This window comes from Dama dama, chromosome 18 (assembly GCF_033118175.1).
Source record: "Dama dama isolate Ldn47 chromosome 18, ASM3311817v1, whole genome shotgun sequence".
NCBI classification, from domain to species: domain Eukaryota; kingdom Metazoa; phylum Chordata; class Mammalia; order Artiodactyla; family Cervidae; genus Dama; species Dama dama.
In genome coordinates this window covers 9,554,242-9,568,427 of record NC_083698.1, presented here as the reverse complement: position 1 = coordinate 9,568,427, position 14,186 = coordinate 9,554,242, and the positions used below count along the sequence as shown (strand labels likewise).

The 14,186-nt window shown below is 40.6% G+C and overlaps 1 protein-coding gene across 3 annotated transcripts in view; it reads left to right on the top strand.

Moving 5' to 3' along the window:
* Window positions 1-14,186, top strand: part of CDK6 (cyclin dependent kinase 6) — a 252,667-nt gene that overhangs the window by 60,306 nt on the left and 178,175 nt on the right. For all 3 annotated transcript variants that reach the window (XM_061164896.1, XM_061164894.1, XM_061164893.1), the window contains exon 3: window positions 4,598-4,733. In XM_061164896.1, coding sequence (XP_061020879.1) covers window positions 4,598-4,733 — 136 coding nt within the window. The remainder of the gene's footprint in view (window positions 1-4,597; window positions 4,734-14,186) is intronic.

Here is a 14,186-nt window from a genome sequence, read left to right as displayed (position 1 = left end):
TCTCTGCCTTTTTTTGGATCATGTTTCTTGCAGCTAAATTGGATTCATAGACTCAGTAAGCACTGAAGAAGCACTTTCCATTTCTACTTTTTGAATATTCACTTGGATCGCATTAAGCTAAGCCCTAATGGATAAGTTTTGAATGGTAGTTCTCATTTCCTCTAAAAGTCATCTGAGATATTTTGTTCATCTTCGGCACAGTGTGATTATATTTCTCTAACAGCGCTGTAGTTATGCAATCGCTGAAATGGTATTTTTGTCAGTTTACTGAATAGCAAAGAGATTTTTTTTTTAAGTTTTAGAAAGCTTTAAGATGTTGATCAACACAAGAGATCAGACAGTTGAAGTTGTTTCCCAGGGTTTATGTTCAAGTGTTCAGACCTGTCTGGCCCTTTTGTTTTGCAAGTGTAGGGGCTCTAGGCAGCCTGGCCACATTCCTTATTGATTTATATAAATATATTACAGATTGTTAACCTCCTGCCAAATACCGGGGATTTCAGTTCTTGTTTAGCTCAGTTGCTTTATGTGAGTCTGATCTGTTATATTAAAGCATCTATCTTCTCTTTATTGCTCACCAAAGTGATTACTATTTGCTTTGGGCTGATTCCAGATAGAGTCATTGTAGATGAGAAAGCATCCAAAATATTATGTTCTAAAATTCCTAAGATTAGTATTTATAACTGTTGATTCAAAGTGCATTTTCTACCCATTATCACTAATGTCCTGAAGGAGGAAATGGTAACCCATTCCAGTATTCTTGCCTGGAGAATCCCATGGACAGAGGAGCCTAGTGGGCTACAGTCCACAGGGTCGCAAAAAGTCCAACACGACTAAAGTGACGGAGCACGCAAGCACGCAAACAATTAAGTCAGGCTGAATTTCATGTTTTAATATAGAGTGGTATTTCCCAAAATGTCTTCTGTGGATTATTGAGTCTGTAGGATGTTGATGGCCAGCACTGGAGTCCAAAGCCTACAGGTTCTTCTAGGACTTTTACTTCTCTTGATGCCACCTTTGAATTTCTAAGGAAACAGTAATAGGCTCCATTTCCCAAGTGAAATTATTATTATTCATAGTATCAGGTAAAATTTTATCTTAAAAAATAAAAGTAATTGTCTCATTGAACCAGCATGAGCCACTTCTACTGAGCCACCCTTCTTTTCATAGCCTAGAAGAATATATAACTATATGTATTAAAAGTTATACAAGAATATTCTACTCTGTGTCTCTTTAAATATGTCTCTCTTAAAACTCCACTTTTAAAAATATTGCCAGTGAAAATTAGTGCCTTTTCTCCATGGCTCGTCATTAGGGGCAGGTAGCAGTGACCCCAGGGAGCTCACGCTTGGATATCACAGGTGTGGAGTCCAGGTGCTGCGGGCAGCAACAGTGAATCTTAAGAAATGGCAGAGTGCTAGAACTTTGAGAAAAATAACTTGGATGGGTTAGATGTTATTCTTGCATTGTGACACGCAGAGTGTTTAAAGACGGTTTCAGTGAGATGAAGCAACGTAGCGTGCTGCCAGGGATGTTAGGTAACTAGCAACGGTTTGGGAGCAGGTGACCCTTTGGTTTAGCAGGGTTTTATGAGCACTTCATTCTCTAGTCATGTCCCTGTCAGTGTGTTTTTTTTTTTTCCCTTTTGAAAATTACTAAAATGTCTGATGTATACAGACCATAAGTGCAGTAAGTACTGAAGTTACTAGATCTTTACTGACTGGAGGCAGTGATAAGCAATGTACTTTTATTAAGGAAATATTCTATTGATAATAAAAAACATTTTGAAAGTAATGTGTAAGAAGCGCAGCTGTAATGATGCAGTTCTCATGTTTGTATCTGGTTTTAATACACGCCATTTTTGGTTCATTGCTGTTTTATTTTATCACAAAAACAGAAGCAACTGATATAAAGAAGCTTGGTGATTGTGGAAGAAAAAAGTAAAACTGTCAAAGAATATGGGTTTAGTGGAAAGAAGATGGTTCAAAAGAGCCGATGAATAAATGGTAGTTACCTCGAATTCCAGTGGTCATGTATGGATGTGAGAGTTAGACTGTGAAGAAAGCTGAGCGCCGAAGAATTGATGCTTTTGAACTGTGGTGTTGGCCAAGACTCTTGAGAGTCCCTTGGACTGCAAGGAGATCCAACCAGTCCATCCTAAAGGAGATCAGTCCTGGGTGTTCATTGGAAGGACTGATGGTGAAGCTGAAACTCCAGTACTTTGGCCACCTCATGCGAAGAGTTGACTCATTGGAAAAGACTCTGATGCTGGGAGGGACTGGGGGCAGGAGGAGAAGGGGACGACAGAGGATGAGATGGCTGGATGGCATCACCTTCTCGATGGGCATGAGTTTGAGTAAACTCTAGGAGTTGGTGATGGACAGGGAGGCCTGGCGTGCTGCGATTCATGGGGTAGCAAAGAGTCGGACACAACTGAGTGACTGAACTGACTGACTGACTGACCTCGAATAACCAAATTCAAAGAAGTGTTTTCGTAAACTTCCCAGGTTTCAGATCCATTGTTGTTCAGTGTCTGACTCTTTGCGACCCAATGGATTACAACACGCCAGGCTTCCCTGTCCTTCACTATCTCCCAGAGTTTGCTCAAACTGATGTCCATCGAATTGGTGATGCCATCCAGCCATCTCATCCCCTGTCACCCCTTTCTCCTCCTGCCCTCAATCTTTCCCATCTTCAGGGCCTTTTCCAGTGAGTCTACTGTTTGAATCAGGTGGCCAAAGTATTGGAGCTTCAGCTTAGGCATCTGTCCTTCCAATGAATATTCAGGGTAGATTTCCTTTAGGATTGACTGGTTTGATCCATGAATGATAGCAATCATATTTTTCACAGTACGGCATGCATATGATTTATGGCACTATTTGTAATACATTTTTAAATTAGGAGTTTTTGCTTTATCAGAATCATTTTTTTTTTCAGAATAAATCACATTATTGATATTCAAAGACTTTAGAAACTTAGAAGTTAATTTTATAAGTAGATGATTAAAAAACTTAGAATGTTTGAAAGTAGACAAAGTAGGGAAGAAATTTGGTTGATCTGAATTGATTTTACTGGAGTTGGAGACCTCACCCCAGGCTGCCCAGAATTAAAAAGGACTTTGGATCTGGCTATGAAGTATGTGTGGTTGTTGGTGGTGTTCACTCCATCTGATTTAACTTAATTATAGTGTTCTTTTAAAGTTTACTTTAGATTTACAGAGAAGTACCAAAGGTTGTAGAGCCCATCGATTGCAGAAATGCAGTTGAGTGGCATGGTGAACCAGTTAGGCATTAAAATTTAAGTGGTAATGTACAAAGTGCCTAATTGTGAGTCAACCCTGCATTTTAGTACTTGGGTTATTTGCACATTTATAGTTAATTTCTTTGAAGAAAGTGTTGTTTCATTTTAAAACATGAAAGAAAATAATATGAATAGAATTTTTATTAGCCTTTCCTTAGTATTTATATTACATTCTTGTCCTGAAATTTATTTCCAGCTTGTTTATGGGTGGCGTGTTTAATTCTTTATATGTTTGGTGAGCATCTCATGTCCTCTCCCCCCACTCCCCCCAGATGGTGTCCTTTGACTGTTGAAACTAAAGGAGGATCAGTCCTTTGGCTTGAAAATTCTTTTGATTACTGAAGGCTTTGTTTTTAAAACTTAAATTTTGAATTAGTTGTAGGATTTTATGGGATAAATCGAATTCTCCCATCCAAACATAATTATAAAGTTTGTCAATCTGCCTTTATCATCTTAGGACAGAATAGTTTGCCAATGCAATGTCTGCATCCCCCTCAAAAAAATTAAAAATTCACCATTTTTATTAGCATGATATTTGGAGTTTTAAAACAAAGAATTCATGCCCTTTCCAGGGAGATGATTGGATTGACTAGGAGGAGAACACTTTCTTAGAAATAAACCAGATTTCTCCATATTCCATTTTAATTACTTTCATAGGCATGATTTGAAGACCTTAAATTCCAGGAAAATCTAAATCGCAGAGTCCAGTGTCCTCAAAGAATGCTTAGTCTCTGTCTCTTCAATAATTCTTGACCTATGAGCTAAGAACCATGTTTTTTATAGAGGCTGCAGTGTTTGAAACTATCTCCACCAGCATGTTCTCCCTAAGATCTTAACTAAGGAACTCTCCAAGCAGACATTCTCATGTTGCTTTCTATTCGCCACTGTGAATTTTGTCACCACTTAACCAAGTGCTCCTCTCCTGAGCTTTCATATTAAAGTGTCAGACCCAGGAGGCATTAGTGATAAAGAATCTGCCTACCAGTGCAGGAGACACAAGAGATGTGGGTTCAGTCCCTGGGTTGGGAAGATTCCCTGGAATAGGGGATGGCTGCCTCCTCCAGTATTCTCGCCTGAATAATCCCAAAGGCAGAGGAGCCTGGCAGGTGACCGTCCATGGGGTCTCAAGGACACCACTGAGGGGCTAAGCACCAATAGGTATCCTTACATATTATCACAAGGGATAATCAAATGTAGTCCCACCCCCCTTAATTTTGTGATCAAAGGATATGTGTTAGACTTTCAGATTACTTCTTTTCGTATTACCACCTACCTAATACTTCTTTCTTTTTCCTTTTAGGTTGTTTGACGTGTGTACAGTGTCACGAACAGACAGAGAAACCAAACTAACGTTAGTGTTTGAACACGTTGATCAAGACTTGACCACTTATTTGGATAAAGTGCCCGAACCTGGAGTGCCCACTGAAACCATAAAGGTACTAGGAGTCCTCTCTCTGCCTGGTCAAACAGTCACAATGTTATTTAAACAGTGGCATTCTTTCCTTATGAAAATTGCCAGAAGTAGAGCCTTTGGAACTCAATATATAGTTAAATATATCTAGTATGACTAAGTGGGATGTTTAAAGAATGGGGTATATTCTAGTTCACTAATTTTAGAACTCAGTGGAAAAAACCCTTTAGTTCTAATATATATTAAAATTATTGGAAATGCCTGTTTGTACATTATCTGGCCCTGAGCCTACAAAGTATAGTTTAATAAGTATGTTAATAGCTCAGCCATTTTCTGATGGTTTGTGAACTCTGAATTTTTTCCTCAATCATAAAATATTTATAGGAAGCCCCAAAGTGTCAGGTACCATCCCAAACTCTTGGGATTCAAAGATGACGTAAGACTGCTTGGAGGTCAGCAAGCTAGATGCAGTATATTGACTCCAAATCTTTTCTGCCTTTAAGTCTGAAGGGAAGAGCTGCTTATAAAGCTTTATTGGTCTTACTTTGTTCTGCTTAATTGAACTTCCCAGTTGATCTTTTGGATCTCTGCACATACGTGCAGGTGTTCATGGAGATCTGTTTGTTTTTGTGAATTAGGTGAAACAGACTCTTTACCTTATCATTCATTGTGTAGAAATGACTTCTAGAATCATTTTAGATAGGAATGAATAGCTATTTTAGTTTATATTCTGAACAGAGTAAGAAAGATCTTTTAGTGGCAGCTAGGTGGGTTCCCTTGTTTTGGTACATTTAGAACTTGACATATTGAATGAGTAATTTATTTGGTTTTAGACCAATATAGAATTTATTTTCTCCCGTCTGCCTTTCATAAGAGAATGTGGTGCTCAGGAATGGTCTCATTGCTTCTTAGCAGTTTCAAGGACAGTAAGGCCCTCTAACCATAGGTATTCCTAATTACGGGTTTCCCAGGTAGCACAGTGATAAAAGAATCTGCCTTAAATAATGGCAAATGAAAAAAAAAAAAAAGAAGAATCTGCCTGCTGTTGCAGAAGACACAAGAGATGTGGGTCTGGGTTGGGAAGATGCCCTGGAGGAAGAAATGGCAACCCGCTGCAGTGTTCTTGCCTGGAGAACTCCATGGACAAAGGAGCCCGGTGGGCTACGGTCCCTGGGCTTGTAAAGACTCGGACACGACTGAGCTACTGACACACGCACAGTCCTCATTACGTGTTCTTGGGCATTTCCTCTTCTATCTCTGCATCCTTCTTTGCTCCGGAATTCTTTTCCAGTCGTGTGACTTCAGTTCTCTCCTTTATGAGTGTGTCCAAAATACTATGTTCAGCATGCAAGGCAGAACACAGCCCCGTTCCGTGTACTCTGCTTTCTGGCCAAATTGGACTAATCCGCATCCTCCTGGTGTGGCTCACAGCTTCCTCCCTCCGAGGCCTTCCTTCTCATTGCTATTTCTTTGCTCCCCCCACTAATAACTATCTGCTCACATTTTCAGGGCTGACCCCAGGTACCATTTGACTAACTTTTACAGCTGGATGTGATCTCATTTGTCTTTTAGACTTGTTCTACACCTCTCTTCATCATATTTTGTTCATTTGTGGTTATTTGTGTCCATATCTTACTTATTTGTTCATCTTTGTGTCCTGACAGTCCATACTCAGAGATTTATACACATAGGTACTCAATCAGTAAGACACGTCACCAACCATTCTTCAGATATCATTCATTGAAAATTATTATTTTTTTAAATGACTTCCAATAGCTTAAACATAGACTGTCAACACAAGCATTGGCTTCTTCTGATCTATTTCTATGTTCAAAAATTTCATTTGGGAGAGGTCAGTTTTTTAAACAGCGGGACAAGGTAATCATTTGTTTACACGCTGCATTTCCAGCTACATAGGTCTTTTGAACTTCACGTTAAATTCTCCTAGGATGTTAGAGGCTGCCAAGTGGAATCATTTGCAAAAGTGAAAGTGAAACTCGCTCAGCTGTGTTTGACTCTTTGCGACCCCGTGGACTGTAGCCTACCAGGCTCCTCTGCCCATGGGGTTTTCCAGGCAAGAATACTGGAGTGTGTTGCCATTCTCTTCTTCAGGGGAATCTTCCCAACCTAGGGATCGAACCCAGGTCTCCCGCATTGCCGGCAGATTCTTTACCATCTGAGCCACCAGCAGAGCCTAAGAGCACTGGAGTGGGTATCCTAACCCTTCTCCAGGGGATCTTCCTGACCCAGGAATCAAACCGGGGTCTCCTGCATTGCAGGCAGATTCTTTACCAGCTGAGCTACTGGGGCTTCCCATTTGCAAAAGTATCAGTAGTTTTAAAACAGTTGATAAACTAAAATGAGGTGCTTAAACTAAGGCTTGATCAGGCAGGTGTAGAAAATAAAGTGGAGTGGGGGAAATTCCACTTCCCCTCAAGGGTGGGGGTCGAGAGGTAAGCTGGATTAAATGAGGCACAGGCAGAAAGGTGGTCTCTAGGCGAGGAGGAAGGAGAGAAGTGGAGTCGGGGAGTGACCAAGCCAGTTTCGGGAGCAGAGGATTGGTGCTTATCAACAGAAGCCTTTCATAAGGCAACTTGTTGAAAGTATTTCTGAGTTCCTCACCTATCCACGGAAAGGGAGTGTCACTTCACTGTGTGCTGAGCAGAAGATTGTCCTGGAGGCTGTTAAATGTCTTCAGCCGTCAGGGTCAACGCCACTCACATAGATGGAGGCGGGGGCAAGGACTGTGGTTATTCAAGGTTTGTGGTTAATCATGTATTGATGTTTTCACAGTAAAACCAAACTATAGTCAGGCAGTATTTCAGGCACTTAATTTGTATGTTAATGGCTAATTGAACATCTTTCGATAACTTAAAAGATGGTCACAAGACACTTTTTGTCTTCATCCTTAATTTTTTTTAATTGAAGTAAAGTTGATTTACAGTGTTGTGTTAGTTTCTGGTTTACAGTAAAGTGATTCAGTTACACATATATGTATATTCGTTTTCATATTTTTTCCACTATGGTTTATTATAGAAATTGAATATCCTGTAATATCCCTGTGCTATACAGTAGGGCCTTGTTTATTTTATATATAGTAGCTTGTATCTGCGAACTCCAGACTCCTAATTTATCCCTACCCGCCCCATTTCCCTTTGGTAACCATTTTGTAAATAAGTCCACTTTTATCATTTTTTTTTTTAGATTCCACCTATAAGTGGAATATGCTATTTGTCTTTCTCTACCTGACTTCACTTACTATGATAATCTCTGGATCCCATCCATGTTGCTGCAAGTGGCAGTGTTTATTCTTTTTTTATGACTGAGTAATATTCCACTGTGTGACCATTCAGGTTGTTTCCCTGTCTTGGCTATTGTAAATAGTGCTGTGATGGACACTGGGGTACATGTATCCTTTGAAATTAGAGTTTTCTCCAGACAAATGCCCATTCATCCTTAATTCAAAAAAATGTTGTTGAACTGTGCAGATCTACTTTTCTTTCTTATTAAATATAAGAATATAAGGGTTTGGGTTTTTTTTTTTTAGAATTTGAGTGCTTGAGATTCTTTAAGGTCATTATCGAAAACATGAGTAATCATTTATAAGTGCTGTAATACCATCAAGTGGATAGTGGGTTTTTTGGAAATGGATAGTTTAAAGTTCAATATATGATTGAAAGAAGTTTATTTTTAGTGAATATTTGTGTCTTTTGTTTGTGAGCTGTTGTCTTTTTAAGCATTGGTATGCAGGATAAATAGCGGCTAGGTAGAAAGTTCTGGCTAGTTGAATTTTTCAAACCTGCAGCCAGAGAACAGAAATATTTTGTTGTTGTATAGCTCATTTGTGAGAAGTCTTAGTAACTATATCAAGAGAATATTATTATGAGGGACCTTTTGGGGACATGGATTGAACTATTTACACAGAATGCTTTCTCATAATAAGAGTTTTTCTGAGTATACTTGTACAAAGATTAATTAAAATTTTACAGGGCAAGTTCCATGCTAGGCACTTTGAGGACACCAAACTGAATGAGTCGTGAGTCTTTCCTCAGGGCCCTGAGAGTGTAGGAGCACACAGAAGCATGTGGGACACTTCTCTGTGGTTATATAAGTAGTTCAGCTGGTGTTTTCAAGTTTTAAAAAGCCCACTTATTTATAAATAGACACAGTTTGTAGCCAATTCTTGCATTATGGTACCAAAATATTTTCTAAAATGTGCTTCAGAATCATAAATATTATTGTCTTGCATGTATCAGAACATGTTCTGTTTCAGAATAGGTAAATAGGTTAAATATTTTAACATGAAATAGGCATAGAACAGAAAATCAAGGAAAGAGACCTCTTATTAAGATGGTGTGAGCTGTGAGATTCGCCCCCACCACCTGTCCCCCACCGTGTCGTCTTTGACACCTTTTACCTGTTGGTCCTCCTCAATTTAGCATCTCCTGAGTGCACGTTCAGGACATATGTTGCATTAGGTGAGCTGTGTTTGGTAAAACTAGGATGCTGCATGGTCTCTGACTAACTGTTCCAGAGGTAAAATCTTTCTGTTCAGGACCGTTGTCATCAGTCTGTCTGTTAAAAAAAAAAAAAAGAACACATTGTTAAAACTAGAAGCTGGGCTTATTGTCCCAGTATACATACATCACATAGCAATTTTTAAATGCATTTAAATACCATTTGTTTTTAAAAGGCAAAAGACTACCCCTGAAGCCCCAAGTATTTGTGATGATTGAAAGTTGGTGAACTCATTAGGGGAATTCCTGTCACTATTGTAGGGCTTCCCTGGTGGCTCAGACGGCAGAGGATCTTCCTGCAGTGCAGGAGACGCAGGTTCAATCCCTGGGTCGGGAAGATGCCCTGGAGAAGGAAATGGCAACCTACTCCAGTGTTCTTGCCTGGAGAATCCCATGGACAGAGGAGCCTGGTGGGCTATCCCTCGGATCAAAAAGAGTCGTACAGACCTGAGAGACTAACACTTTCACTTTTACTTTGTCATTATCGTATGATCTGGACTGAACACTGTCATTGAGAGACTGATGAGAACACAGTAAAATTACAGGTGGTTCCCTCCAACATTTTAAAATGCTCTTCTCCTAAAAGTGAATAAATAATCACATCTCATCGTATTCATACTTGATCTTGAAATTTTCATCACATTCTTTAATGTCTTTTCTTGATGTCCTAAGATACAGTCATTCATGCTGACGGTAACATTTGCATATAGAAACCTCTTGACTCTTAAGCTGTGACGTGAACAAATACTCAGACTTTGCCTCGTAGGCTTATCATTACTGTATCTTGTTTTCGTGTTTGTAGTTCAGAATGTTATTTTTTGATCTACTTAACTGTGGAGGAATTCGGTGCATCTGTTTAATTTGATCATTTGAGATTCGATATTATCTTCTTAGACTTACTTGCTTAAACTTATGAGGCAATAATTGACACCTTATGATTGTCTTATTCTTTTCTTTGGGAGTTCATAGTATATTTTGAGTATAAGTGTTTATGTAGCCCCTTTCACTTGTGGGGGTGGGGTGCTTTATAAGGAAAGAAAAAACAGAGGCTTCCAGATTGTTGGGTTTTCTCTTTCATGCCTTTATCTGCCACTCTGTGAGAAAGGATCAGGAAGAACTGTAAACAAATTCCCTCACTTTGCTCCTTTGTCATATGTAACTGCTACCCAGAAAAGAACTGTAGGACAGGATATATACATATACATATATATATATATATATATATATATATATATATATATATATATATATATATACATATGCTAAGTCACGTCCGACTCTTTATGACGCCATGGACCGTAGCCTGCCAGGCTCCTCAGTCCGTGGGGTTCTCCAGGCAGGCATACTGGAATGGGTTGCCATGCCCTTCTCCAAGGTATCTTCCCAACCCAGGGATCGAACCCAGGTCTCCCGCATTGCAGGCAGATTCTTAACCACCTGAGCCACCGGGGAAGCCCATGAATACTGGAGTGGGTAGCCTATCCCTTCTCAAGGGGATTCTCCCAACCCAGGAATCGAACTGAGGTCTCCTTCATTGCAGGTGGATTCTTTACCAGCTGAGCTACTATATATCTGAAGAAACTCCTGTGTAAAAATACCCTCTTTTATTAAACTGTCAGTGGGTCCTCAGACTTCCCTCTCTAGTATATTATCTCTCCTGGTGTCTGATCTGGCTTCTCAACTATCTTTTGAACTCTCTGAAATCCCTGTATCATTCTTTGGACATTCTGTACATGTAACATGTCTTTCACAAGCAAAGATTCAAAGGCACTGAAAGCTCACACAGAACACCAGCTGACTCTCTAAAACAGAACACGGTTCTTTCAGCTCAAGACCACATGGCCTCTTTGGATGACTCAGTCTTGGAATAAAAATTATATTTTGTGCATGTATCTCTGTAACAGACAAATTCTACTGGGCTCGAGAAGGCCAAAAGACCTCAAGGTTTATGAGTCTGTGCGGGTCATTTTCTCTGTGAATTAGATTTCATTTTATCTTCGATTGAATGTTTCTTGGAGATTTCTGTTGGTTGTAACATTTTCAGTAGGAGATAAAATGTACTATTAAGTTTATGTTACAAAACCCAGACTTCAGAGACTGACACACACTGTTAATAGCACCTGTTTTCTGCCTCTGGGAAAGATCTGTTTTCATGAATAATATCTGCTTGCAGTAAACAGTGGCCCTGGTGTCAGGATGGGATGGCCGGGACCGATTCATCTTTCTCCGTCTGACATAATGCGAAGTGACTGCCTGGTCCCGTTCCTCTGATGAGGGAAGCCCCCCAGAGCCTCCTCTCCTCCCACCCCTAAAGGAGTCAAGCCCTGGCCCCCTCTCGGCTCCTGGTGGTCCCCACTTTGCCTGAATTATGAGCAGGTGATTTGTCTCATCTTTGCAGGACACAGGGCAAATTAACATGAAAATATCGCTTCCCAGAAAACAAGGCAGACTTGAATGCCCTGTCGCTGGCGGTCATTAGCCATCTGCCACCGACACTCAGACCCTGTTTATCACATTTGAAATTCAGAGCAGATGTTGCATAATACAGTGATCCCAAAAACAAGACGAGAAACTCAGTGAACAAATACTCCACAATGACGATAAGGGTCCTGGAAGGACATTTGTTTCAATCTAGTATCACGGCTGGACTTTGCTGAATAGACCATGGGTTTTTAAAATACACAGAGACATGTGCACACACATCTCTCCCGGTGTTTAAAGCAAACTGCTTTTCAGAGTCACATGAAATAATTTTTTGAAGAAAGTGCGTCCATGATGGATGCCTGAGAGGACTGTTTAATAAGATTAAACAGTGGAATGTTACAGTAACACTAGTTCTGGTGCAAAGGACCTCACCGGCCAGTGTTGGTTTTTACTCTAAGATGGGCCTCAGCCTACAGCAGTTTGCCTTAGAATAGTTCACGCCTGTGGTACAGTGGGATTTCTCAGGGCTTTGGGACTTGCCAGCACGGTAGCCCAGACAAGCTGACTTGCTTCGTGGTACTCGGGCCCTGTGTCCGCTCTGCCCTCTGCCCGCCCGGCCCCGCGCCGTCCCCACGCCCCCACTCTCTTCTCCCTCCTCCCCAGCGCACACACGCACGTTCTTGGCTTTCCCAGGGTCTTCGGAGCGCTGCCCCGAAGCTTCCTTCTCTGCCCTGGGCTGTGGGCTGTCTCAGAGACTTTCCTTCACGTTTCCCTGCCCTTGCACATTAAGGTAGCATTTTAGAGGATTGCTTATGGTAATGTTTTATCCACAACTTGTGCACATTCTACATTGCGTTGGCAGGCAAATTCTTTACCACTAGCACCACCTGGGAAGCCCCTTCTGCCCATTCTAGACCCTTAGTATGCCTTTTAAAAGGCACGTCACTCGTGCATTAATGATCATACTCAGAGGCATTCTGCTTTTTAAAAATCAGGCGTCTGAACTTTCATCAGGAATGTAACCTATGTCATAGTTTTTCTTTGTGGGAAGTCAGCTTGGAATGTAGACTTCTGACTCAAAAAAAAAAAAAAAGCCTTCTCTGAACAAACCACACCCTGGCCCACACCCTTACCTGGGTAGGTGCCCATCTCACCCCCCTACACGCACACACATACACACACACAGAATTTGGGGGGATTTTTAAAAACAGGAACATCAGCCATAATGCTAAGTGGAAGTTAGGCAGCCAGCCTGGGAGTTGCTTGAGGGTTAAATCAAAGTGGCTCCAGCCATTGGCCACCGTCAACTCTAACAGGAGAGATGATCGGAAGGAAGTGCGTCAGCCCTGAGTTCACCTCAGATTTAGGGGGAAACCTAGGGTGAGTGAGCTCCATCTGTGGTAACTTTCAGTAACCCTTCAGGGAGAGCACTTTCAGATAGTCTAGATTTTGAGGACTCTCCCAGAAACAAATCATTAAGCAATTTCCCAGGCCCTTTTAGTAGTTGAAAAATCAGAAAGAGGACAGAATTATGCAAATACATGATTATCTCAAAGTATAACAGATGATACTGTTATACTATACATATATATAAAACCTATATACTATATATAATATATGTATTATTTAGATAATATGATTATCAAAAATTATAACAGTATAGTAAATTACAATAGAGTTATTTAGTGGCTGGGTTTTTTTTTCCCTAACAGGAAATATATGGGTTAAAAAAAAAAAACAACTGGTATCTTTCTAAAGGTACTGTAAGACTGACTCATTAAAATAAATACTGACTCACTAAAATAAACAAGTGACACTTTGATCAAGCTAATAATAGGTTAGTTGGAGTCTCTTTAGAAAGTGCTTCCTCACCTTGGGCTCTGTTTATATAGCCCACGAAAAAGTTGCAGGCAATGTATACCCACTGTGTATCACTATGGTGACAGATGGTGGAGAGATGCTCCACATAGTAGAGGGATATTCCTCACCCAAGTTTAGAGTGTGCCTAAGCCGCCTGGTTACAGGTTCTTTCCTGGCTCTCTTCCTCTACATCTTGGAACAGTGGAGGCTTCTTGATCCCCACCTCTCTTCTCTTCCCTGTCTACACTTTCTGGCCAGGTGATATCATTCAGTCCTGAACCTTCAGATATCATTATTCTCTAGCCTGACCTTTCCCTCTTGCTCTGAATGCATTATAATCAACCAGCTGTCTGATATCTTGGGACCAAAACATTACCCAAGAATCCTCTCCCCAACTCAGGCCTTTCCCATCTGCCCAGTTGTTTGAGCCCCAAACCTAAGGATCCTTCTAGGTTTCTTTCTTTCCTTCACAATCTTCATCTAATCCCTTAGCAAGTACTTTTGGTTTTATCCCCAAAAGATAACCCCAGTCTGACTGCTTCTCAGCATCTTTGTTGCTAAAGCTCTAGTCTGGCCCACAAAACCAGCTTTCTAATTCAATATGCTATTTTCACTCCTGTCCCTATGTAGCTCATCCTTCCTATGACAACCAGAGGCACCTTATTGAAGCATAAATT